The sequence below is a fragment of the Pseudonaja textilis genome, chromosome 1 (assembly GCF_049901715.1).
Source record: "Pseudonaja textilis isolate UNSWEBS1 chromosome 1, rPseTex1.2, whole genome shotgun sequence".
NCBI classification, from domain to species: Eukaryota; Metazoa; Chordata; class Lepidosauria; order Squamata; family Elapidae; genus Pseudonaja; species Pseudonaja textilis.
The window spans coordinates 297057410-297083284 of NC_141990.1; the positions used below are offsets into that span (position 1 = coordinate 297057410).

The 25875-nt window shown below is 37.2% G+C and overlaps 1 protein-coding gene across 2 annotated transcripts; it reads right to left on the reverse strand.

The window, feature by feature from the left end:
- Positions 1-465: 465 nt before the first annotated feature.
- On the reverse strand, positions 466-25343 carry CYP46A1 (cytochrome P450 family 46 subfamily A member 1). 2 transcript variants are annotated; one of them, XM_026698477.2, is made up of 15 exons: positions 25144-25343; positions 21620-21697; positions 20311-20392; positions 19414-19487; positions 18554-18640; positions 17811-17949; positions 17336-17446; positions 15557-15713; positions 14315-14374; positions 8985-9057; positions 8093-8177; positions 5948-6058; positions 4980-5068; positions 3924-3990; positions 466-2343 (listed from the first exon to the last, which is right to left on the reverse strand). In XM_026698477.2, the coding sequence occupies exons 1-15, from the start codon at positions 25269-25271 to the stop codon at positions 2191-2193; spliced, it is 1494 nt and encodes a 497-aa protein (XP_026554262.1). In that variant the 5' UTR covers positions 25272-25343; the 3' UTR covers positions 466-2190. The 2 variants fall into 2 exon arrangements, with proteins under 2 accessions (XP_026554262.1, XP_087778294.1); XM_087922168.1 differs by lacking the exon at positions 14315-14374.
- Between the last annotated feature and the right edge of the window lie 532 nt (positions 25344-25875).

Below are 25875 nucleotides of genomic sequence, written 5' to 3' on the forward strand. Positions count from 1 at the left end.
TGTTACTGCCCGAGTTGGTGGATGTCTTTGGGAAATGTGTGCTGGAGATGAGCTAGCCCGCTCAGGGTTCCTTTTTTTCCTTGCAGCCTGCCTCTTGGCACTTGCTTCTTTATGACCACTGCTTCATTCCTAAACTTCCACCAAATACCCTTATCCCTCCACTGCACTTCTGGCAGCCTAACCCGAATCTCTCTTGTTCTATTCTCTAGATTGGAGAATTAAAAAGCTATTCACCCACTCCGCAATCCAAGCAACTTGCAGCCACATCAGCTTAAAACAGAATGATACGGTTGAAGCACTTTCCATCTGAAACATTTTGGTCCATAACCAAAACAAAATAGCCAAAGAAATAGGCCAACTAGACAACATATGCTTTGTGTTACAGACAAACCACTTTAATTTACTTCTCTGTATTTGAAACAATCCTTATGTTTAGAATGTTCAATCATAGTTTCAAAGTATGGGTTAGGGTATTTTCTGGGTGAGGATGTTTATTAACTATGCATTTTGTAACACAGTACATTATATTTTAATCTTTGAAACAATATGTTAGTCTCTCTCCAGAGTCCTGATTTGTAGTTAGAACAGTAAGTGGATAGTCCTACTAGCTGATGAAGATGGTTCTATATTTGGTTTACATTATATTACATTTTTTATACAAATATTACTTTTGGCTTAAATTATGGACATTTATAATAAAAACATTTTTATTCCTTGTTTTCTGTTGGGAACAGTTCTTTGTTTGCTTTCTGTTTGTTTTCTGATGCAAGTACATATTTGAAGCAATATGATTCTCCCCCCGCCAGACATATGCCTGATACCTTAAGGAACATTAAGGAATAAATATCAGAAAGCAGTCATATAATAAAAACCCTTACATCATTTATGCAACTATTAAATCAGAAAGCTAAGGAATGATGCATTAATTGTGATATGGACAAAGGAACAATAAAAGAGCAATTAAAAGGCTTAACAACATGACAAAATGTTCATGATTTAGTGATTTAAGTAATCACCTCTGTCATATCTTATTTCCTGGATATATAATGTACCCCTATGCATATTCCATAGCAGAACTCAAACAGAAATATCTTCATATTTCATTCTTCCAGTTCCAGAAATTTATTATATTGATCTGAACCCTGAAAATTCAGTTTGGTAGAAATATGTATTTTGTGTTCACATTTTTAACAGCTGTTCTTCACTCAAGTAAGGTGGCAGTGATGGTGATGAAATATATTCAGAGAGATTTGGCCAATGGGACATTCTTCTTAACTACAGAAATTCTACCCAAGCAAAGATAATTGCAATTCAGCCCATCACAGTTTGTGAGAAAAGTAGGAGAGGGAAGCATTATGCACACTGCCTTGAGTTGTACAAAATAAAGATGAGATACAAATCTAAGAAAACTTCCCGAGTTTTGCCACTTCCCTTGCCTATTGGGCATCTCCAAGTATGATAAATGCAGTATGAGACATCTGTCTAGGAACAAGCTGTCACATGAAGAGTAAGCTCATAGCCAAAGGCATGGTCATTTATTGCCAAAGGCATGGTCATCTATTAAAGATACAGTGGGTTTTATAATAGGCAAGTGATTGGTCTAGATCAGGGATGTCAAGCGCATGGTGACACATGTTGTCATGTGAAATATCACAATTTTTTCCCTTTCGCTAAACCAGGGTGGAGGTGGCCAGTGCGTGGTGCATCTGGCTTGCGGGCCACGAGTTTGACAACCCTGGTCTAGATAATGTCCAAGGTATTTTCCAAGTCTAATTCTAAGCATCTATTTTTCTATCTTTTGCATGTAGGCAGTCTTGTGCATTTGTCCCATGGGAAAAGAGCAACTGAAACAGCAGCAGTGACAGGATCAGATAATTGATCAAGCTACAGCAGGGCTGTCAAACTCCTGGCCTATGGGCCGGATTTGTGAAGTGCCGGCCATGCCCACATCAGTTTAGCGAAAGGTGAAAAAGTTCTAATACATCATGTGACACTGCCGTGACGGTGTGAGTTTGACACTCCTGAGCTTCAGAGAATCAACTACTTTAGAATCTAAAATAATCAGGTCAACATGAATGTAAACATCATAACCAGCCTTTCGATTGCTGCTTGAAATGCTCTTTAATACACCCTGGTTCAATTTAAAAGATATTGTGAACATAAATGCCCAAATGACAACATTTCCTCTTTTTAAAAATTAAACTGATGCCGTGGTTTCAGTCTGCATGTTACTCCATCAAGTGGCCTCAAGGTTCCCATATCTAGAATTTTAAAGCTCTGTGGTGGAGCCAGCTCAAATTCAAACCTCTGCAGAAATTTGGCCATCAGCACTTTAACTTCCATCTTGCATGAAAAAAAAACAGAAGGGTTAATTTTTTTAAACACACACACACACACACACATACTTTTTGACTTCTTCATTCAGGGACTGATCATTAGCCCTGAGATGAAAACTTCCTCTATCCCTTACTGTTGGCCATGTTGGTGGGGACTGCTAGGAGCTTAACCAACATCTGGAATGTCATAGACTTCAATGCCTGCTCTAATCTCCCAGTCTTTTATTTATCAAATAAACACTTTTTAGATTTTGAGCTCTTCACATGTAATGAGAATTTTTCATTACATGTGAAGTTTTTTTAAAAAAAATCAATTCAAAACTGAAGTGGTGCATGTTAATGTGGTCACGAGGAAGAGGCTTCGGGGGAAAAAATAGGATTCCAAGAATAACTGTAATCCAAGCTTCAATGATTAGGTCCATTCAAAACAGAGACTGAGACTCACAGAAAATTGAAACAGATATTGACAATCTCTCTTAATTTTTTTAAACCCTGTTCATTCACATTTTTCCTTTGCTTTTTTAAAAGGAATACAGTACCTGGGGAATGGGAAAAAGGAAAGCACACTACCATATCTGTAGTCCTCATTTAGTGATCGTAATTGGTGACTGCTTTCCTTTTTTCCCACAGTTCTGGAAATGGTCACCTCAGTGCTGGGATATCTGACAATTGATGACTAATAAGTTTTATACCTTCAGTTTTTCTTTTCCTTCTAAAGATTTCACTTCAGCTTCCCCACTCCACCACTCTGTGCAATGCTTCTCCTGGCACTGGCATAATTAGCAATAAGCCAATGTTTCTATCTACATTCACTGAAGAGGCAGGGATTGCAAGAGAGTAAGCAGGCACAACAATGAAAGATACACGTTGAACGGAACATGGTGGCATCAGCAGTCCTGACTACATTACAGAAACAGCCCATTATGTGCCTGCTTACTCTCTTATAACCCCTTCTCCAATCTCTGCTATTTTTGTGGATTTAGCTAATCTAGAGTTCCTCAATGTTTCCGACTTTGCGGACTGGTAGGGGAGGAGATGGGATAGCAATAGCACAGAGTTACTTACATACAGCTTCACGGTGCTTTACAACCCTATCTAAGTGGTTTACAGAGTCAGCATATTTCCCCCAACAATCTGGGTCCCCATTTCACCAACCTTGGAAGGATGGAAGACTGAGTCAACCTTGAGACTGGTGAGATTTGATCTGCCAAATTGCAGGCAGCTGGCAATCAGCAGAAGTAGCCTGCAGTACTGCATTCTAACCATTACATCACCATGGCTTTTGGTTAGCATCAGTGGCTAGTAAGGATGCATGCCGCTCAAAGAAATGGAGTGTGCGTGCACTCGCTTGTCTGCTGCTCACACAAGTGAGGATGTGTGTGCACAAGTGCGTGCTTGCTAGCTGTTTCCATGGCCGGGTTGCAACCCCTCATGTCTCACTAGTGGGCCATGGTCCATAGGTTGGGGAGTCCTGCTCTAGAGACTGAAAGAATGGATCAGGAGCATATGCAAATTCTCCACCTCTCTTTTAAAAGGAACAAATACTAGTATTGGAGGAGACATTCTTAACGCAATTATCTTACTCACCTGAGCAAATAACTGTCCAATACATGAACGAGGTCCCAACGAAAATGGGAAATAGGAAAAATAAGGTCTAGAAGAAACCACACAAAGCAGAAAATTGTTTAGGTTGTGCTATTCATCTAAGATACTACACCTGTTTAGAAATGTTGTTTTATAGAGCAACCCTTCATTTTTTAAGAAGACTATTATTTGTGCTTTCTGCAAAGTGAGGATAATCATATTTACATTTTTTATTTCTCGAAGAAAGCACTGCATAGTCGTTCGGATTACAAACTAATTTAACCTAGTACCTCGCTTTTAACAGCAGCTTAGGAAATAACAGCAGTTTTAGGAAATGACTACAGTATGTGTCAGAATGTTGTCAATACTGATATTTACTTGTAATTTTAAGAGATGAACAGGCCCCCAAAACTAATTTCTATCAATAATTCTTAAATATCTAATAAAGCATGGGTCTCCATAATCCCTGGGCTGCGGCCTGCTATGAGGCCACAGCCTATTTACAGTAGGCCAACACACATGTATATGTGCACACAGCTCAAGTTGTGCAAGTTGAGCTGCACATGCATGCACATGCACCCTGCGTGTGCTGTATGCCAGCCCACCGCTTGGGTGACCCAGTTCTCCTCTCCTTCCCCCCAACCGCGCCATCAAGTGGCAAAGGTTGGGGACTGCTGCAGTAAAGCACACATCCCAATATCATTCACCAACTTAGATGTGGAACACTTGGCGTAAAAGACACACATTATCACCAAATCGTCCTACTATTCTAAAAGACTTGTACATGCTTTCCTATACTGGACAGGGTTTCATCGAGCTCCAGGAGGCAGCATCAAGTGATTACATTAAACAAATAACAACTCTTATTACTTATGCAAGAAAAGCTTGTTTACTGGAAAAAGTTAGAGCAACCTATTTGAAAATCCCTCCTTTCACTGCAGAAGGTTTATGGTATTTTCTGCTTGACTTGGAAAATAATTAGATTTTTACACAAAAGTTTCTGATAATTTTGCAACATTTCAAATCCTCAGATTAAAGAATTTTAAAAACAGAGGTCACCTTGATTTGTCTTTGCTAAATCGATCAGGATCAAAGGTCAGAGCATTCTTGAAATATCTTTCCATGCGTCCCATGAGATAAGTACTGAACTATCAAGGGAAGACAGACATTGGCAGAGATAAATATAAAGCCACCTGAAAATAACTGGGGCTGTTCACAGGTACGGGCAAATTCATATTTTAATGAATTTCTAATGTTTGCCTTTGGGCTAGCCTTAAACAAATTCTTGCTGCTATTTTGATTTCAGGATTATGTGAGTATTTTGTCCTTGTAAACTCTGTATGTCTGTATGTCTGTGTGTATAAATAAATAAACACAAATAATTCATAATAGTATTCAATCTGAAAGAATAGCAATAGCACTTAGATTTATACACTGCTTCATAGTGCTTTGCAGCACTCCCTAAACGGTTTACAGAGTCAGCATATTGCCTCCAACAATCTGGGTCTTCATTTTACCAAACTCAGAAGGATGGAAGGCTGAGTCAACCATGAGCCAGTCAGAATCGAATTGCTGGCAGCCAGCAGAATTAGCCCGAAATACTGCCTTCTAACAACTGCACCATCACAGCTCTTCACTGTGAAAGGAAGTCACAATGAAAAAGTCAAAGCTGTCTTCTACAGAATGTAGGGCATAGGTTTGTGTTATAGAAAAGGAGATCAAAAATTGAATGTTGGGGGGAATTCAGCATTGAAGCAGTTCAGTAGTGGAATCAATATTCCAGAGCAGTTACAGCCTGCCTTTTACTAGATATTCAAAGATGGCTAGTCAAACATCTCTTCAGTAAGCCATTGAGCTGGATTCAACATTCTAAAATCCCCTTCCAACACTATGGATTTGTGCCTAATCTACATATAAAATCCATTTATGACATTAGTGGACAATTCACCAGTCATCTATTCATAACATTTGCTTTCTACTCATTATCATTTAAGTGGCATATATGACAGAAGACTGCACAGACTCACAAATAGGGTGGTGTTTGCTGGAATGTCAATTCCTTCAATTACATTTTTCTTCTCTGTCCAGCGCATAACGCCTGCAACTGGTGGGTATAACCGTAGGATTTCTTTGAGAACCTGTAAGTAAGAGCCAGCTTTTCTTTTAATAGTGGGTTGTCCCCTCAGCTTTTTGTCTGCTTTTCACTAAAAATAATCTGAAGGCGAAGTAAAATTCAGTAAATCAAATCATGCAAAATTACAAGAATTAAAACCATCATACTAGAGAAACACATTAAATGATATATGTGCAGCTCTAGCAAGTAGGTACATGTAGTTCTCACATAACGTCCACTTGTTCAGCGGCAATTTGAAGTTAGGATGGCACAGAACAAGGGGAATTTACAACCAAGCATTGTATTTGCAGCCATCACAGCACCACTGTGGTCTTGTGATTGTGCTTTGAGAGCTTGGCAACTTGATCATTATTATGTCTCAGGGTCCCACAGTCTCATAATCACCATTTGCAACTTTCACTGCCAGCTTCCAATAAGCAAAATTAATGGGGAAGCCAGCAAGAGATTGCAAATGGCAAATTTAGAATTTTTTTTTTTTAATGGTGTGAGTTGAATAATCAGGGTTTTTTTACATGCTGCCTCAGATGGTAGATTCTAAAGCTGATGAGGACTAAGATGGAACAGCACATGTGCCATGGAAGAGCCATGTCACCATGTTGAGGAATTCTTCTTAGCTAATCAAAAACTTCATCCCCCAACTAGCTGGGTATATAAGTTTCATTTGCTGCCATGATCGTCTACTGATGCCTTCTAAGTCTGAAAAGTGGGAGCACTCTTCAGGCAGTTTTGGATCCTTGGACATAAGCAATATGTCAGAGAGCCAATTTAGTGCAGTAGTCAAGGTGCTGGAATGAAGAGACTGAGAACTCTAGACCTCCCTGAGATATAAAGACTGGCTGGGTGACTTTGGGCCAGTCCTTCTCTCTCACTCCAACTCATTTCACAGGTGGTGGCTGTAGGGAAATTGAAAGCAGGAGCGATACTTGCTCCTGCTGCAAGCATTACTTGCTCCTTGAGCTGCAAAAAATAAAGGTGGGATATGTATTTAACAATAAATAATAAGAAAACATTTCCTTTCTATTTAGGCTGCTATCACTTTCTTGTTTCCTCTCTATTTTAAGAGCTGCTGCACCAACCAACTGCTTCCTAAACCAGATGAGCATAGAAATAAAACCAGCCTTTTGAAAGAAATGACTGATGCTTTCCAGTCTCTCAGTCTAATTTTCAATTTAAAAAAAAAAAGAATCTGCCTTCTGTTTCTGGATTATCAGAGCCAAGTAAAGAGAACAGAAGCAGAACATGAATGGCAAGAGTACACACTGCCCATAGGAAATGAATATGTCAGTTACAATTATAACATCATCATAAATTACTGCATTGTAATACTTTTTTGAATTCTATACGTAGCAGTGGCAAAGTCTTGACTAAGAGCTGCCTTACTCTCACTGTTTCTGACCACCCTGGCATATTTAAAGTGGGTATACTCCAGGTTCCCCCAAGAAATGTTGTCATCTTATAGAACCTAGAAAGACAGCCTTCTCTTCTTCTGAACAACATCCCCCACCCCCCCAAAATATATATATATATAAGCTGTCCTTTCTCTGGATTTCCATAAAGCTCTTAAAAATGTGGTCCTAGGTCTAGGGTAAATGTGTGAAGGAGTCATTGTGCTTTGTTTTAATGGTTATTTTTGGTCCAGGCTGTCTTGTTTTGTTTTATGTTCCTAATTGATTTAATTTACTACAATATTTTTGCTAAGCTGCCCAGGGTGCACTGGAGTGGGCACTTCTATTAAATTGAAACAATCATAATAATAATCATAAAAATAATGTCCCAATACAACCTAACATTCGAAGCCAAAAAAGTACTTGATTTAAAGATGCGTACGTGAGAAGATTTCACTTTGTAATTATATGTTCTTACAGAGATTTCACAGCATCAAAATCCCAGTATGTTTTTGTCATGGCATTTAATGATACCAAGAGCCATTTTTTCAAATTTCTTTCAGAAACAAATTTATCACTTACTAAAAGGATAGAAGCACGGAAAGGTGGGGTCAAAATCTTGGATTATCTGTAAGTTTATTATTCAACTGTACCTGTGATAAATATTTCAGTTTCCTCAGATCTTCGTAGGCAACGTCTCTCTTCACACCAATAACTTCATCGACTTCAGCCTGAAGTCTAAAACGCAATGGCAGAAGAAACGTGGTTTAGACAAAACCCATTGACTAATTGTGAATGTGGATAATCCTTTATTTGATGGGACAAGCAAACATTTATAATGACACTATTTGTTTTCATTGTTGTATATAGCAGGGGTGGGATTCATTTTTTTAACAATCAGTTCTGTGGGCGTGGCTTAGTTGGTGGGCATGGCTTGGTGGTCATGTGACTGGCTGGGCGTGGCCAACTCAACATCACTCACAGCGAGGCATGAATCTCCTCACCTGGCTTCTCATGATTGTGGGGATGCTGCAGCAGTCGTAAGTTTGAAAAACGGTCATAAATCACTTTTTTCAGTGCCATTGTAACTGAATGGTCACTCCACACATAGTTTCAAAATCTACATACCAGATTGCAGGTGATTCTAAGGAGTTTTAACTCCCCCTCTTTTTTTGTTCTATGTGGTAGGCCAGATAGTCAATTTTATATGCCTACCTAACATCAGACCTTCCCAGAGTAAACAACAACAACAACCACTAACAGTTTTGCGTAACATTTTTTATGTTCCTTGATGGTTCATCCTTCCACACAGATACATATCCAATAATTCTATTGCTGATGAAGACTATGTCTTTCCAAATATAAACAATTTCCAACAAATCACAACAATCAGAAAGCAAAGCTTGTGTGGGATGAAAGGAGTATGGGATTCTAAACAAACCAAAGCCTGAATTGGCTCCAAGTCTTTTAATAAAACCTTCAGCCTGGGAAGAAATATAATCATATACAAGTTCAGAAAAATAAACAGTACAATAGCATACCTACTTTGTAACTATTTCTGGGTGCCGTGCTAATTCCATAATTGTAAAAGATAATAGATTGGCAGTGGTCTCGTGACCTATGGAAAAATAACAATTTATTAACTGAAATAATACAGGCAGAATTTAAAAGTATCAAATTATAAGAGTACTCCAACTTAAAACATTTCCAGTAGAGTGACAAACACTATTGCCACGAATGGTGAGGGTAGAACAAGAAGCAATGGGTGGAAACTAATCAAGGAGAGAAGCAACTTAGAACTAAGGAGAACATTGCTGACAGTTAGAACAATTAACCAGTGAAACAATTTGCCTCCAGAAGTTGTCAATGCTCCAATCCTGGAAGTTTTTAATAAGAGATTGGATAACCATTTGTCTGAAGTGGTATAGGGTTTCCTGCCTAAACAGGGCTTGGACTAGAAGACCTCCAAGTCCCTTCCAACTCTGTTACTCTACTCTACTCTACTCTACTCTACTCTACTCTACTCTACTCTACTCTACTCTACTCTACTCTACTCTATTCTATTGTCATCCATCAGTGGTCCCACATATTAAAATAGATGTCAGAAGGTTTTGGCTTGTTTATTCTAAGAGAGAAAGACAAAGAGATATGCACAAACAGTTTGGTAAGCTTTTGAGTAAACAAGTCTTTCCTGGACTACTGAGTAGAAAAGCTACCAAGTCAACATCTCATTTACGGGATCTATCTGAGCAGCTGCAACTCAGTAGCCAGGAAGAAAAGTAAGGCAAGAATTCAGCGAGGAACTAGCCCACTCCAAGATCTATTCAGTGCCAGCATTTGCATGATGGCACAAGATCTCAGGATAGTGTAGCTGATAGGGGAGCAACCTGTGTGTGAAGTGTCCATGGTTTTCAGCAACCTTATTATAATTTCAGTATGAGCACCTTTACGTTTATCTAAAATGTAAAATATCCAAGCAAAACTTGGAAAGCTGGCTATAATCGATGCTAGTTTCCATGGCAAAGTAAGAATCTGTTTGCTTCAATATAGCCATGTGCATCCCAGCTTCCTTTCCACAATAAGAAAGATTATGCAATGTATAAAGAGAAAAAAATAGAAAACTAACGAAATTAAGTTGTAAGAAAAAGAAAAGGAAACAGCTCGATTTAGTTTGCATCAACACTTCCCCATACCTTTCTAGCCTAGCAAACTATGCTTGCTTTCATAAAATCCATGCTTAGCTTCAGGCATTATTATGCCACTTGATACATTTTCACTGTGTTCCAAGCAAATTCCAAATCTTCCTCTATATCCAACTCTCATTAGTTTTATTGGAAGGTTAATCTATTTTCTAATACTCTTCATGTAGGACTTAAGCTTCCTTTTTGTACAATTATTCTACTATTTTTAACAGTTTATTTATATATTTTCCTTAACATACATAAGTGCTTTATGAACAGCATATTGTCTGGGTTAATTTGCTTAAATAATAGTATAACAACATATTAAACATAAAACATACAGAATAGCATTTTTCCAATTTCTAATTTCTACTTCTATGGTCCAAACCATTGATAAAATAAATCCCATGTTTGAAAATATTCTGTATCTTCTTCATCTTTTATTTTTAATGTCAACCTATCCATTTCTGCACAATCTAGTATTTTTTTAATTACATCTTCTTCTATGGGTGGTTCCTCATTTTTCCAGTGTTGTATATATACGAATCTTGCTTTCATCAAGACATGTAATATTAAGTATATATTCCCTTTCTTGTATTTTTCTGGTATTATGCCTAACAGAAATATTTCTGCTTATACTCTATGTGTTGCTTTAACATTTCTTATAACAAGGTATGTATTTTTGTCCAATGTTTTTTCCTTTGCACATGTCCACTACATATGATAATATGTGCCCGGTGTTGTACAATTATTCTACTATTTTTAAGAACACATTTTATTGATTTTTTTTTAAAGGACAATAACATAATACAAACTAAACTCACTAGGGGAAAGAAAAATAAAGGCAGAACAAAAAATAAAAGAAAGAAAGAAAGAAAGAGAGAGAGAGAGAAAGAAAGAGAAAGAAAGAAAGAGAGAGAAAGAGAGAGAGAAAGAGAAAGAAAGAAAGAAAGAAAGAAAGAGAAAGAAAGAAAGAAAGAAAGAAAGAAAGAAAGAAAGAAAGAAAGAAAGAAAGAAAGAAAGAAAGAAAGAAAGAAAGAAATTTTAAAAGTGACTTCTGATCTTCATCACAAGTGCAACCTTAGTAATTCTTTATCCCTATAATGGTACATACTTCTTCCCATAACCATTCCTTATCCATAGGCAAATCATTAACATTTTGGTCCTAATGGCAGAAAAAAGTCTGTAAAGGGTTTCCAGAATTTCATATAACTTATATATAACTTATAACTTATTTTAATTGCTATCGAATAAACCAAAAGGTACTCCTTCCTTTTGCCTATAACAATCTTGATCTTTAATTCATTCAGATGTTATCATAAATTTAATCCCTCTCCATTTTCTTTCCCATCCAAAGCTTTTTGAGATTTTAGTAAACCTTTTGGATAAATCCAGTATAAAGTGTCATTATCCAGGCCTTTCTCTTGGCTTATCACTTATATTTGCACTTTAACTGTCATCTCTATCTTGGGGACACTTCCGGTTGTTGGCTTTGCTAACAGCAGGGATTCGCCTTCTCTGCGATTCCTGCTGTGCTAGCCGCCTTGGTGCCTCCGATCCTGACGGATTTGGAGGCTAAGGCTGCCCTGTTTGGGCAGCTGAAGAGAGGGGGGATCCGGACAGGGGTGAGGGGCATCGCAAACCCCCACCCCAGCCGGCAATAACCCCCTTTTCTCAAGACGGTTCCAGCGGTGGTCTTTTTATGGCCACCATAAAGAAGCCGGCAATTGGATCAAGAATGCGCAGGAGGGAGAAGGAGTTTTCTTTTTTTTTTTAAAGGAAGTTTTTTCTTGGTTGAACTGGGACCTTAAGGATATATTTAACACCTGGGAAAGTAATGACTTGGAAGCTATTGTTCCCGATTGATGTTTTCAGCTGCGAAGAAAAGTGACGAAAAGGGGAAGTTACTCTCCCTTCCTTATGGAATTAACAAATGGACAAGGGAAACCAGCCTTTTGGTAGAAGGTAAAACCTAAACTCCTTTGTTATAAGTGGGAGGGGAGAGGCTTGGGAAAACAAGTTCTTATTCTAAGACTTTGCTGGAGGAGATGCCTTGAAGATAAAGAGAATTTTCTTTCCCTAATTTGACTTCACCCCTAGAAGAGAAACTGTAAAAAGAAGAAGCTTTTACTCTGCCTGGATTGTTTGATGACTGTGGGACTTTGGGACGTTTGGGAACTGTTTTAAGCCTTGAAATAACTGATTGGTTTAAGAAGAGGATACAGAAAGAGAAGAAGAAATTTTAAAATGGCTCTATCTCCTAATGAACTTAAAAAACAATATCTAAAAACAAAGAAAGAAGGCAAAGATGTTATGGAAGAAGCCCTTTGTTTCCTAGATATGGCGCTTGCTATGTGTCAGCAAATTAAACAGCAGCTGGAAGAAATCGAGGAAGAAGAAGCCATTTTTAATGAACTAAGCGGTGTGACTAAGAAAGAAAGGAGAAAGAGAGGAGCGAAAAGGAAGGACTTAAGAAATAAAAAATATTTATGAAAGAGAAAAAGAAGATGCAAAAACAACAGAATGCTAGAAAGCAAAAGGAAAGAGGAATGCAGAAAGGGGAAATTAAGAAGACAGAGGTCTTGAGAGGAGGGGGTAAAAAGTTTAGGCGGGCTAAGAAGGAAAGGGAAAAGGGGGGGAAAAGTTACAAAGATATAAGACAAGATGGAGATAACGAAATTTTTTTCAGGGATAATGGGTAATATATGGGTTTTTTTTTTTTAAAAGGGGGGGATTCTGCAAAGTACACATGAGTATTGTAATAGTGGTATTTGTATTATAAGTAGATAACCAGAACTTTTTAAGATCTAATAAAAGGCTAAAATATCAAGGTATAACTTTTAAAGGTTTAATAATGAATGATAATAAGCTTTAATAAAATACTAAAGGGAATGTTTAAAATATTAGTTTGAATATAGAGCTTAATGGATTAATGTGTTGATTGTTATGGATTTATTATTGTAGTATTGGTTTTTGAAATAGTAGAATGTACTAAGCAGAATCTGATTGGGATTTAGGTGTTATTTTAAATTTTAACTTAGGGGAATGATAGAAAGGCATCATACTCCGATTAGTGATTCCAGGGGAAACTATTCTTTCTTAAATTGGAAATGAGACAGATGTAAATGGAGAAATGGACAAAAGATATAAAAATATTTTTTTTTAAAAAAAAGCAAGATTAAATATATAAAACAGAATTAAGATGAGGCAAAAGTGGAGAGGAGTTATATAATAGATATAGAATGGTAAATAAGATGGGTAATGGTATATAAGAAAAGCGTGAATACAACTGAGTCCATATAAAAAGAGGTAATCTGGGGCCAAGTTACTTTCTAGAAGAAAGCTTTATGTTTTTTATGTCTGTGTTTTATGTGTGTGTGTTTAATTAAGAATTAAATAATAAAATCTCGGAAGAAGACTAGATGAGAATAATTATAAACAAGCCAGAGGGAAATATAAAGTTGATGACTGGATAGCAGATAAATCAGAAAGGAAATATGATTGAATAATGATTAAAGAGAAACAATGTGGAATTTGGTAAAGGGAATTTATGTGTTTATATGGAAATGGGATAAATTATAAGTATGTGATATAAAGCAATGTTACCTGCCTTGTAAGGATCTACAATGGAAAGAGGTTTTATGTTTTTAATGTTTAATGATGTTTTGTCTTGTTTGTTTGTAAAATCAATAAAACTTGTTTAAAAAAAAACCTGTCATCTCTATCTTATAGTTCACTTTTTTAAAAATTTTCCAGTATTTCAAAAATTTCTTTAAAATATTTTTGCATTTTTAAATTTGTAATCTCATCATTAATTTTCTTTTATTCTGAATAAATAAAATATTTGACGCGAGTCAGCTTTGACTGAGGCTTCCACATTGTGCTTTCTAGTAAGATAGAGACAATGTGGAACAACTTAGTTGAACCTGTGCCACGTGCAGCATTTCTGCTTACATTAAGAGCAGTATTGCTCTTTTGGCCACTATGTCACAAGCCCAACCAAAGTCCAGTTTCACCCCAAGTATGCTCCTGCTATTTCAAGTTAGCGCCTCTATAATCAAAAACCTACTTTGCAAACCAATTGCTGTCCATATCCCACCAATTCATATTACAGTGTACTGGAATACACATGGAAGACATTTTGTTTGTTAAATTGGAATAGCTGTAAATTAAAAGTGTACTAGGTTTACAAACCTGCCACAAAAAAGGTGACAAAGTTGTCTACCATATTTTCATCATCCGATCCCTCCTGATCTGTCACAGACGAGAAAGAAACAGAAGAAAGCTACTAAAGGATATCAATACAAATTCAGCAGCATTTAAAAAATACAGCAGCTATTGGAAGCATAATTGGGCTATTCAAAGAAATATCAGATGAACAAAAGGGAAGAGATATTAAAAGAATGCATAAAACCAGTTCTATTTAGTATTCTAACTCCTATTATTCTAATTCCAGATGCAAGACATTCAAGCAGAAAATTATCAAAATATTTTATAAAAATGCAATCTTAATAAATTTTATTTTGACATTTTTACTGATGAAAATTTGAATTAAAGTATACAATATAAATACAGTCAAATATAGTCTTAAAAAGTTCATTTTAAGATTTTGAAAAATCTTCTAATGAAGAAATTTGAACTTGAAATACTATAGTGTTTTGCCTCTTGTGATTTTCTTCTTTGCATTGTCATAATGACTTTATCTTTGATTAAGTGAACTTTTGAAAATAAAGGACACTTCCTCTCTTCAACTAGTTCAAAAATTGAAGGTTTTTATTAACTAATTTATAAGATCTTCAAAAACATTTATTTGGAAATTACTTTCAAGCTTCTGAAAGCAAACCAAAGCAGAAAAAAAAACAGAAAGATATGTGGTTTTGACCAGAGGCAAAAACATTGCAAAATGGCAATGACATCTACATTTGATATAAAGTTGGAAAAGTAGTAAGTATGTAAACAATTCCGCACTGAGCAAAACAGTAGATAACTCTATTTTGTGAATGTATGAAAAAGTGAGAAAATATATAATAGGTTTTTTTTTCTTCCCCCATAGTGTCTCTTTTATATCAATTGGTTTGTTTCTTTGTGTGATCTCCCCTATCATGCATTTTGAATTTTCTTTATAACTTTCCTTTGGTCTGAACCTTGTTGTTTGGCTCACTTAGTGAATTGAGCTGCTTTTCATGGATGTCAGGTTTTCTGCTATTGGTTAATTAATTGTCCTTCAAAGAAGAAATTCTCAAATCCATCTATAAAATGGGTTTCTTCCAAAGAGGTATTGTTTGGGAACCTGTGGCACAGCACCTATAAGCTTCTAGAATGTGAACCCAATGCATTGTGGCTTCTTCTAGAAAATTGAAAATACTGTAAAATATTAATCTATTCAAAGTGACAAATGCATAGTTATTAAACTTCTTCCAGTAAACAATTGTCTACCTGCACTCTTCAATATCTGGGTGAGAATATCTAATGGGACAGGTTCTTCATTCTGGATGGCCTTCCGCCTTTGTGAGATACACTCCTTTCCAGTGCGACGCAGCAAACGGAGACTTTCACGAACCTCCTGTATCTCTTTTCTATTCCTCGGCAGATACTAAGCAAATAACAAAAATCATCATAAGAAGGAGGGTATTCTTTAACATTATTATTAAGACGCTGTCAGCATGAATTGTGATTGATGAAGTCTAAATACATGGTTAAATTCTATTTAAGGAAAAACAGACCACAATTCCTACAAAACATTATCTAGTCAGAAGTAGTGCCTACATTATAGAACTTTATAAATACATCATTTTAATACAGGTTAGGGATTTGTAGATCAGGACATATAAATGCTTCTGTACACAATTTTCTACATGCTTATTTTCCCATTCTTTGTTTCTTATTAGGTATGTCCAAAACATTCAGCGTGCAAACTATTTTGTGCATACATCAGGTATTTCTAGGTAGTCCTGCCTGGACCAATCATACATAGTTAATTCAGATACATTTCCAGTCCAGCCGAATCCTCATTATACAAAAACTTAGCTCTCTCAAGAAGGCTATAAAACTGGGGAAAGAAAAGGGAAATAAAGGAGGAGCTGCATCAAAGTAAATAGACTCAATTGCAGTGCCGAAGAACTGAACCCCATTGGAAGAAATAGTTCGTGAATGTATGAAAAAGTGAGAAAGTATATAATAGTTTTATATTATATCAAATGTTTATGAAGATCTTATAAATTAGTTAATAAAAACCTTCAATTTTTGAACTAGTTGAAAGACTAACTTAGGAACATCATCACAGAGAAAATATTTCTATATGATCGTTAAAAATCAGCAAGGACTTGATAGGACATCAATCAGACCCCAATTCAACCCAAAAAACTGGCCAAATTTTTGAGCTACAATATGTTTGTTGCTAGAATAAAACTTATTTCTTAGTTTTGTGAACTCTCTTCACATTATGCCATAACTGCATCTCTTGCAGTTCTGATATCATATCCTCTCCTACTCCATAAATACAAAAAGACACACTTACAGTAACAGTATAACAGAATTGGAAGGGACCTTTGAGATCTTCTAGTCCAACCCCCTGCTCAAGCAGAAGAGGATATACCATTCTGGACAAATGGCTGTTCAATTTCTTCTTAAAAATCTCCAGTGATGGAGCAACCACAACTTCTGGAGGCAAGCCGTTCCATTGATTAATAGTTCTCATTGTGAGGAAATTTCTCCTTTCTAGGTTGGATTTCTCTTTGATAAGTTTTCAAACATTACTTCTTGCCTGGCCCTCGGGGACTTTGGAGAATAGGTTAATTCCCTCTGTGGCAGCCTCTGAAATATTGGAAGACTGCTATTTTTAATTATATACCTTCAATCATGAACTTAACAAGTTTTGTTTTCCAGTTTTAGTACAGTGCAGCTAGCCTGATTTTTTTCAAGGCAGCATCCTCCAGATGTGCCTCTCTAGCCACAAAGCCAATACTAGGTGTTAACAAGACTGGTAATATAATTGCATAGAGTATCATCTTCACCACTCAGCAAGGAACAGATGAAAACAACCTGCTCTAGCAAACCAGACAGCAATATTTCTTGGCTACCATTGATGGAATTTCTGATTGGAGACTTATGGTGTTTGCATTATGGACAAGTAAAGGCCAAAATATTGAATGAAGGCCACATCTACATTTGACCAACAACAGGACAGCTTTGAAAAGGGGGAAAGTCTGTACTGACCTGGAAAAATGGATTTCGTTCCTTGCTCAACCCCTTCATGACCATGGTAAACGCATGAGGAAAAGGTGTTTGGTCCGAGTGTAGAGTGTTTAGTTCCAGGCCAAATGCCACCTGATAATATTGAGAAAAATGAGCAGGATAAGACGTCTTTATTTATAGTTGCTTGCTTCTAGACAGCAATAGCTCAATATAGTAATATCAAACTCTGCAACTAAACAAAGAATACAGAAAAACAAGCTCTATGTATAATATGGCATGGATTTTTGTAAATAGTGCCTACCTTACCAGATGCTAGCTATCTTTAATCAATTGCAAAGCCACACTCAGATAAAACTACCTAGTGAAGTAAAACATGAATCTTCCCCAGCCCTTTGTTTTTTTGTGAAACATATTATCACAAAGCCCTTTTGATTCTCACCATGTGTTGGCATTAGAGATTTTTTCTTATTTTACTCGGAAAAAGAAATTCATTTGCCTTTGCAATGATGTCCAGGGTCAACCGTCTGAGCAGGTTCATCATATCCACTTCAATCTCTCCATCTGCTTTTTCATTCAGCACTTTCATGAGGTCTTCTGCTTGGTCATTAAAAATCTCCATCAAACCAATCAAGTAACTGTGCAATGAAAGATACATTACTTTCAAAACAGCTTTTTCTTGGGTACAAAAAGATAGATTTATAAATCAAGTCAAGAGAGACACTAAAGTACAACCCATTAGAAAAAATGTATACTATAATTACATATATACTCCAAAGGTGTTTTTTTCAAGAGGGAACTGGACTTTTTGGTTTTTCTTTGAAGATGTTTTGAAAAGCTGAAGAAGCTTCTTGGATGAGAAGTGAAACGTTTTCAAAGAAAAACCAGAAAGTCCAGTTGCCTCTTAAAAAAAATCACCTTTGGGACAACCATGACCTGGATGACTGAGAATCTCCACAGACACATATATTCCAATTTTATTTAATGAAGGACACAAGGATGTCCTTGTATCCATTAAATAAATAAACTAATAAAAGAATATCTCCCACCTTATTTACCCTCCTACATCATTTATGTTTTCTGAATATTCACATAGATTTAAACATCATACAGGAACAGAGAAATACAGCATGAGAATAAAAGAAATTTCATTGCATAACAAGATTTATGTACAGTGGTTAATTCTATTTGAAATGACATCTCTTAAAAAATATAAATCTATTCCAAGAATTCCCCCCTTACTTTCGACTGAATGCTGGATCCATAATTCTTCGCTGCTTGTGCCAATGATTATAATCAAGATCGGTTGCCAAGCCATTCCCTAAAAATCTGAAAAAGGAGAGGGAACAAAAATCTTGTACACTGTACTTTTCAGCCACTTTCAATAACCTATTCTGCCCACAAAAATCAAGTCTGGGGAAAAATGGTATGCCAAGGAGTTTAATTTCCTTCTTACTTTCACCATAATCTGGCAAACTAATCTTAACATTAACTGGAAACCATAGTAATTAAACATCTCTTAATAATTGCAATTTGCAGTAGTGGATGTCAATGGAAATAATAATTTAATTAACTTGTATGCTGCTCAACTCTTAATGACCAAGGGTAGCTCATAACAATCAATCAAAGAAATTACAATAATATTAATAAATAAAGACAAAATATCTTTATCACAATTTATTTCATTTCAAGTCAGGAATAGAACACATCTTGCTGAACAATACATGCTAAAAGTTTCAATGGAAAATTCATTTTACTAAGTCAACAGAAATTATTTCACAACTATGAAATTCTTCTATAGTGCCTTACTGATCTAATATTTAGAGGCCTTACTGCCTCCTGAGGGCCTTAGTTTTACCTTATTGTTGGGTGAAATTTCCCAGGTAAACCAGCACTTCAGAGTTTATTTTTCATCAATATACTGTACTACACTAATTCACATTGAGATTGGATAGTAATTCTGATTTAAAAAATTTTCATCAAAGACTTTTGCTGTAGATGAAATATACTGTATTTACAGAGCAATTTTGGGAATTAGAAGGTTTTCCTGATCAACCATTAATGCATTTTAATATGTCATATATAATTTTGCTTTAGCTTACCTTACACCAAATATACTGTAAAGTCGGCCATAAATCCTTGGGTCCTTTGAATACTGTGGTGACATCAGATATTCCTAAAATTAAATTCCTCTGATCAGTCTGAGTATGTTTAAAATTAAATTCCTCTGATCAGTCTGAGTATGTTTAATGTTGTCATATTAATCTTTACAATAAATTTTTGGAAAGTATTTATAAGAGTTTAACTAGAACTTTTGTTGTCTCAGTTTTGGATACAGTATTAATATATTAACAACCCCATAATCCCTTGCGGGGTGGAGTCTGGGCAGCAGAATGGAGCTAACACAGTGTTTACTGGCTGGATGCCCTTCCTGTAGCCAATGCAGAGTTTTGTTCAGCAGATATATTCTCATTGTGCCTAGTGAGAGAAATATTTGCCTCTACCTAGGATTGAACCCACAGTCTTCCTCATGTACCACCCCCAACCAGTGCCTCTCATGCACCCCTTTGCACTCACCTTGGCCCTCTCCACACTTCCCTCACACTTTCCCTGACCCGGACTCACAATCCCTGTGCCTCTCGTGCACCCTCACAGACTGCCCTCCATCCTCCTCAACCTTTTTGGTCTCTCCCTTACACCATTGAATGGCCTCCCGCACCAGCACTGCCTTTTGTACATGCCTTACACCCTCACGTACCTCTCTGACCTTCACTACATCTTTCCTGAACCTCATGCCCTCTTGCTCCACCTCCCAAACTACAGTACATCTCTTGCACACTCTATGGCACTCTCACTTACTGATTTTGATTGTGAGAAGCTGGCAGGAATTTGCCTCACCTAACATGGGATTCAATTAAGAGTGACAACCCTGACTGCAGAGTTCTCATGTCATATCAGTTTTGAAGCAAACAGCAAAAGAATACTCAACTTTTACATACCTTCACTCCTTCAGGACTTAATATTAGTAATGAGACTCTATGAAAAGCATTAAAACGTATAACTGGTCCATATTTCTCAGCCCTATGAATTCAAAAAAGGTTAGCTTCAGGATTTCGGCAGTTACCCCAATTAAATCATGAGCCTTGAGCCAAACTTCCAAAACTTCAAAAGGATTTATTGGGAGTTAACATGCCCCCTCCCTTTCTGTTGGCAACTTTAAAAAGCCCATAGAAATATTTTATGAGTTGATAGTTAGCTCAACATCACATCACAGGTGTTGCTTCTTTAAGGATAATTTCTAGTATTCTATTTTTTTATTAGTACAGGAAGTCCTCGACTTACAACTACAACCAAGCCCAAAATGTCTATCGTTAAGCAATACAGTTAAGTGATTTTTGCCACATTTTACAACCTTTCTTGATAAAATTGTTAACTGAATCACTACAGTGGTTAATTTAGTAACACGGTTGTTAAGTGAATGTGGCTTCCCCATTGACTTTGCTTGTCAGAAGGTCACAAAGGTAATCACATGACCTTAGGACACTCAGGATTCTGGCAGTTACTCCAATTAAATGATAAACCAAGTCTGAGGGGCTTTCGTGAGCATAAGCTTCCATATCCGCAATCAATTTGATTTTGTGTGTCTTGTACAGGTCACCTTCAAGAAGTGAGGGGAGCCACCCTTCTGGGTGTATCATCCAATGAAAAACGTCCATAGTCAAGAGTCATCAATCGTGCTCTCCAATTAGATTTTTGCATGGCAGAAGCTTCAGTCATCTAATCAGTCTTTGAAGAAAATATGAATGGAATGTACTTTCGAGTCCACACTGCTTTCTGCTCTTTGAAACTCCCCCCCTTTCTTTCTGTTATCAACTATAAAACATATATACAAAATGTTTTATGAGTTGACAAACACTGCAACTGTCATAAATATAAGTAGCCAAGCGTCTGAATGTTGATCACATGATCATGGGGATGCTGCAATGGTTGTGTGAAAAACGATCATAAATCACTTTTTTTCAGGGCCGTTGTAACTTCAAACTGTCACTAAACGAATTGTTGTAAGTTGAGGACTACCTGTATTCCATTTTATGTTATGTTTTTTTTCTAAAGTACTATTTTTATAAATTTAGGTTTAAATGTATATTAAATTTATATTATATCAAATTAAATTAGGTGAAAAAATTCAGATGGAGGCTTAGAACTCAAAATAAAGGCAACTGAGATCTATGAAGAGGCAGCATAGATCTCAATTACTATAATTCAAAATAACTACTTTCAAGCTACATGATTTTTCAAGAAACTTACCACTTCAGAAAGAGATCATGCACCAGTTCCTTGTTTTTCAACATTCCCCAGAAGATTGGCAAATGACCAAAGAAAAAACTAATATTTGAAAAAAAAAGCCAGAGATTTAAATGTGCACATAACAATCCAAAAGGAAAATATCACAAATGAAGGGAGGACAGAATGGAGATTGCTATTGAGTTCCATAAGGCTATTTCACAGTAAAATGCATAACAAGGCAGGTATAGTACAATTTTTTTCCACAGAAAAAGATGGAACTGCAAGCAAGCAGATTTACATGTGGAGGAACCCCAGGAAAAAGAATGAAGAAAAATGCAAACAATAAAGACCATGTTAGAACAAATGAAGATGCATGCTATCCCTAGAAGTCAAGAAAGAATACAATAAATGGGTTCTGTCACCAGACAATGGTATTTAATAGGTAACTAGATTTGCTAAAGAAACAGATTCAAATCAGTTCCTAAAATATGCTGCTTTTGAATCACTTCATAGTCTCATGATACAAATTGGCTCTTGCTTTATGGATGATCAGTTCCAGCTCCAGCAAATTCCTTGCTGCTTGAATTTAAAAAGAACACTCATCTACTAGATTTGTCTGGAGAAGTCCATGCCATGGGGTTTTAAATTAAGAACCTATCATATGGATTATGGAAACTGTTTCTGACCAGAAGAGTAAAAGGTAAAAGAGAAACTTTTTTATCAGGAAAAAAAAATCCAGTGTGTTACAGTGAAAGCTTCCAAACAAAAAAAGGGATTAAAATAAGTATCGAACTCCAATTATCTTATTTCTCCTTAATGTATTTTCCTAATGCATCAGGAAAAATATAGAAGAATTAGTAGAAAAATACAAGAGACTTTCAAATGGAAAACATTGGTGTAGCATATATGAGCTATGGTATGGATTAAGCATGTTTCTTATAAGTCACAGTTGTTGGATTCAAATATCATACTATGCCACAGGGATTAGTTTACAAATTCCCAAGGACTAGACCAGACAAAAGCAAACAAATGTTTAGTGGATACTTTACTAGCCAAAGAACCTGTCTGATTTTCTCATGTAATGCATTGGGAACTCATGGCTTCACCTAACTGGAGCAGTGGGAGGGGGGAGAGACAATCATCCTTAAATACGAAACATAACCGGCACCAACCATTACGTGCTCCATCTATGCACAGACTCGGACCTGTAGACTTCATGGCTGAAAGATGTCAGAGCGTTTGGCAGCATGACCAGCTTTATGAGACAATCCAGGAGCAATACACAGCACACAGATAACAGATAATCAGAATTGGAAGGGACCTTGTAGGTCATCCAGTCCAACCCCCTGCCCAAGTAGGAGACCCATCTGGGTCTTGAGCCTATTTTCTTGGGTGTGAACTATTCCTGCCAGCTTAGTATCATCTACAAATTTGGTAAGTTCCCCTTCTATTCCCCCATCTAAGTCATTAATAAAAATGTTGAAGAGTACTGGGCCTAAGACAGAACCTTGTGACACCCCACTGCTTACTTCCCTCCATGTAGACTTAGACCCATTAAGGGCTACCCGTTGAGTATGGTTTGTCAGCCAGTTGGGAATCAGAGACTTAGACATTAACAGTGGTTTAATATACAATATACATGTGGTAGCCAAATATCTTTACAAACAAACTTTCTTCTTCCTAACACAAAGAATTTCTGCACTGAATACTGGCCACAAGGAAAGAGAACCACACCCTCTGATGGCTGCCTTTTATACACACACCTCTTAAGGGAATCTTTACTCTCCAGTCTTAAAGGGAAATACCCATACTATGCTGAATCACTCTTGTTACATCAGCCTATATTACATCAGATTCACAGAATCTAGCAGCTATTTGCTGCTGTCAGTTCTTAAATCTTAATACCTTAACAAAAGTTGTGGCTTAAATTTTGCATTTTGTCCTAATCCCCAATCAGAACCCAAGAGTCAGCACAATTTAGTGGCATTGTTGTTGGTCCTGGTAAAAATATTTAAAAATTCAGACATGCTGCATCATACAAAATGAATTCCAGATAGAAAAAAATGACTTTACCTTTTTTCTATGCAGCAATTAAAAACTCAAGGAAGTAGTAAGTACTAAAAAAAAATCAAAAAACCATTCAGAGTCTTCCAAGATAATTGAAATGGCATTCTATATATTTATTGTTTATTTGTTTTATTTTAGTTTTATTTCTGTTTTACTTTAATTTTTCAGCTATTGGATGGAGAAATGGACAATGTCTATTTCTTTGTTTTGGCACTTAATTGTAATTTTGTGTATACATCTTCCAGTCAGTTTTTTACTCCTGGCAACTGAACAGTTTTCTTGGCACCAAACTGGCTCTGTTTTATGTCATAATATAAAACTAAAAATGATCATCCACAAAGCAAAAAGCAGAGTGAAGCAATCTGAAAAATATACTCTGATTTTGTACATAAATGAATACTTCTGCACATCTGATGCTGGGCTAAAATCTGCTAGCAGATGAATGTTGGTTATCAAAATGTGCAAAAGGAAAAAAAAAAGCGGGAGAAATGAGTGGGAGTGTGGAAATAGAGTAACTTTTCTGAATAACCCTGCAAGGGGCGCTCCGACTATAGAGATGCAGAGAGAAGTGATGCAGATGGATCTTTCTTCTGGATTTTCAATAAAGGAGAATATTCGTAGCTCATGGTCGAAATGAGGGATCTTTGATGCTCTCTGAACTTGGTTGTTTTCTTGCAGATGTTTTATTCCCCAAACTAGATAGCATCATCAATGGTAGTGGCTAACATCACACTGCACTAGACTATAATAATAATAAAAAAAAACAGAATAATAGAGTTGGAAAGTCTGCAGAGATTCTCAATCATTCAGGTCATGGTTGTCCTGAAGGTGCTTTTTAGGAGGCAACTGGACTTCAGTGGGGTGTTTGTTTGTTTTTTGAAGATGTTTCGCTTCTCATCCAAGCAGCTCTGACTGGTTGACTGAATCCTTCCATTCCCCACCATCCAGTCAGAGCTGAAGAAGCTGTTTGGATGAGGAGCAAAACATCTTCAAAGGGGGGAAAAAACAAGAAAGTCCAGTTGCTTCCTGAAAAAGCATCTTTGGGACAAAATAGTCAGAAGTTCTTCGAGGTCTTCTAGTCCAACCCCTTGCTCAGGCAGGAGACCCTCGAGTATACCCTTTCAGACAAGTGGCTGCCCAGACTCTTCTTAAAAGCCTCCAGTGATGGAGCACCCACAACTTCTGAAGGCAATCCGTTCCACTGTTTGGGTAATGAAATGTCTGCCAGAAAACAACCATGCTGAGAGAGCACCAAGGACTCCCTCTGGATTTTCAGCTATCCACGTGACGGCAGTGCACAGCGCGCAACTCTTGAATTACGGCAGCCAACTACGGGCTGTCAGCCAGCCGATCCACCGGGGGAGGCGAGTCCGCCTTCCCGAGCTCGTACACGGAGGAGCAAATTTCAAAGCCTTGAGGGAGGTTCGGGGGAGGTGGGCTGAGCGAGCATTAACCTTGCCGTCCGCAGCTGCTCTTACCTCGCCCTTGGGGCGCCGGGGATGTAATCGTACTTTACATGAACTACTTTAATGTAGCAACAGTAGAGGCCCAACATCAAAAACGGCACAGCCAGCAACAGTTGCCAAAAGCTCCACATCGCTTCCATAATAGACGGCGAAGGCGAATTGAGATAACACAGAGACAAACGCGCCACTAGCTACTGTGCGACATCTTGCTCCTCTTTCCCCGGTCGGGATCCTTATGTAACCGTCATGTGGTCGTAAAGCCTAAAGGGGAGGCGTCAAAGTCAATCTCGTAGTCTGTCCTTTTAAAGTAGTATTACTCGACTTTAAGTTGTGTGGACTTCAATTCCCAGAATTCCGCAGCCGGTTAGGGCTGACTGAGGAATTCTGGAAGTTGAAGTCCACAGTCTTTTAAAGCTACTGAGGTTGCGAAAACACTGCTTTAAAACTCTCCGTGCCTGTTGTCGGCGTAGTCATTGGCCTGGCCCATTGGATGACATCATCGCAGCTGTCAAAATTACCGCTCCCGCATCAGGTAGACCCGCTGAGTGCGGTCTAAAATCTTCCTGCGCTTTTTGTTCATTACGCGTCTCTCGTGGTTTTCGTATTTTACTGCAGCTACATAAACACCGACCACGCGAGCCTGCGCTCCAAAGGCGAGGGGTGGCAGAAGCTGCGGTGCAAATTCTGCACAGCCAGTTGCTGCTGCTGCTGCTGATGATGATGATGTTTGCGTTATTGTTTGTT

Coding starts and splice junctions, on each gene's coding strand:
- CYP46A1 (XM_026698477.2), bottom strand. CDS start 25,271: ATGGAAGCGATGTGGAGCTTTTGGCAACTGTTGCTGGCTGTGCCGTTT. Junction 21,698..25,143: donor CCCGGCGCCCCAAGGGCGAG/GTAAGAGCAGCT, acceptor TTCAAATATTAG/TTTTTTCTTTGGTCATTTGC. Junction 5,069..5,947: donor CAGCAAACACCACCCTATTT/GTGAGTCTGTGC, acceptor TTCCCTTGATAG/TTCAGTACTTATCTCATGGG.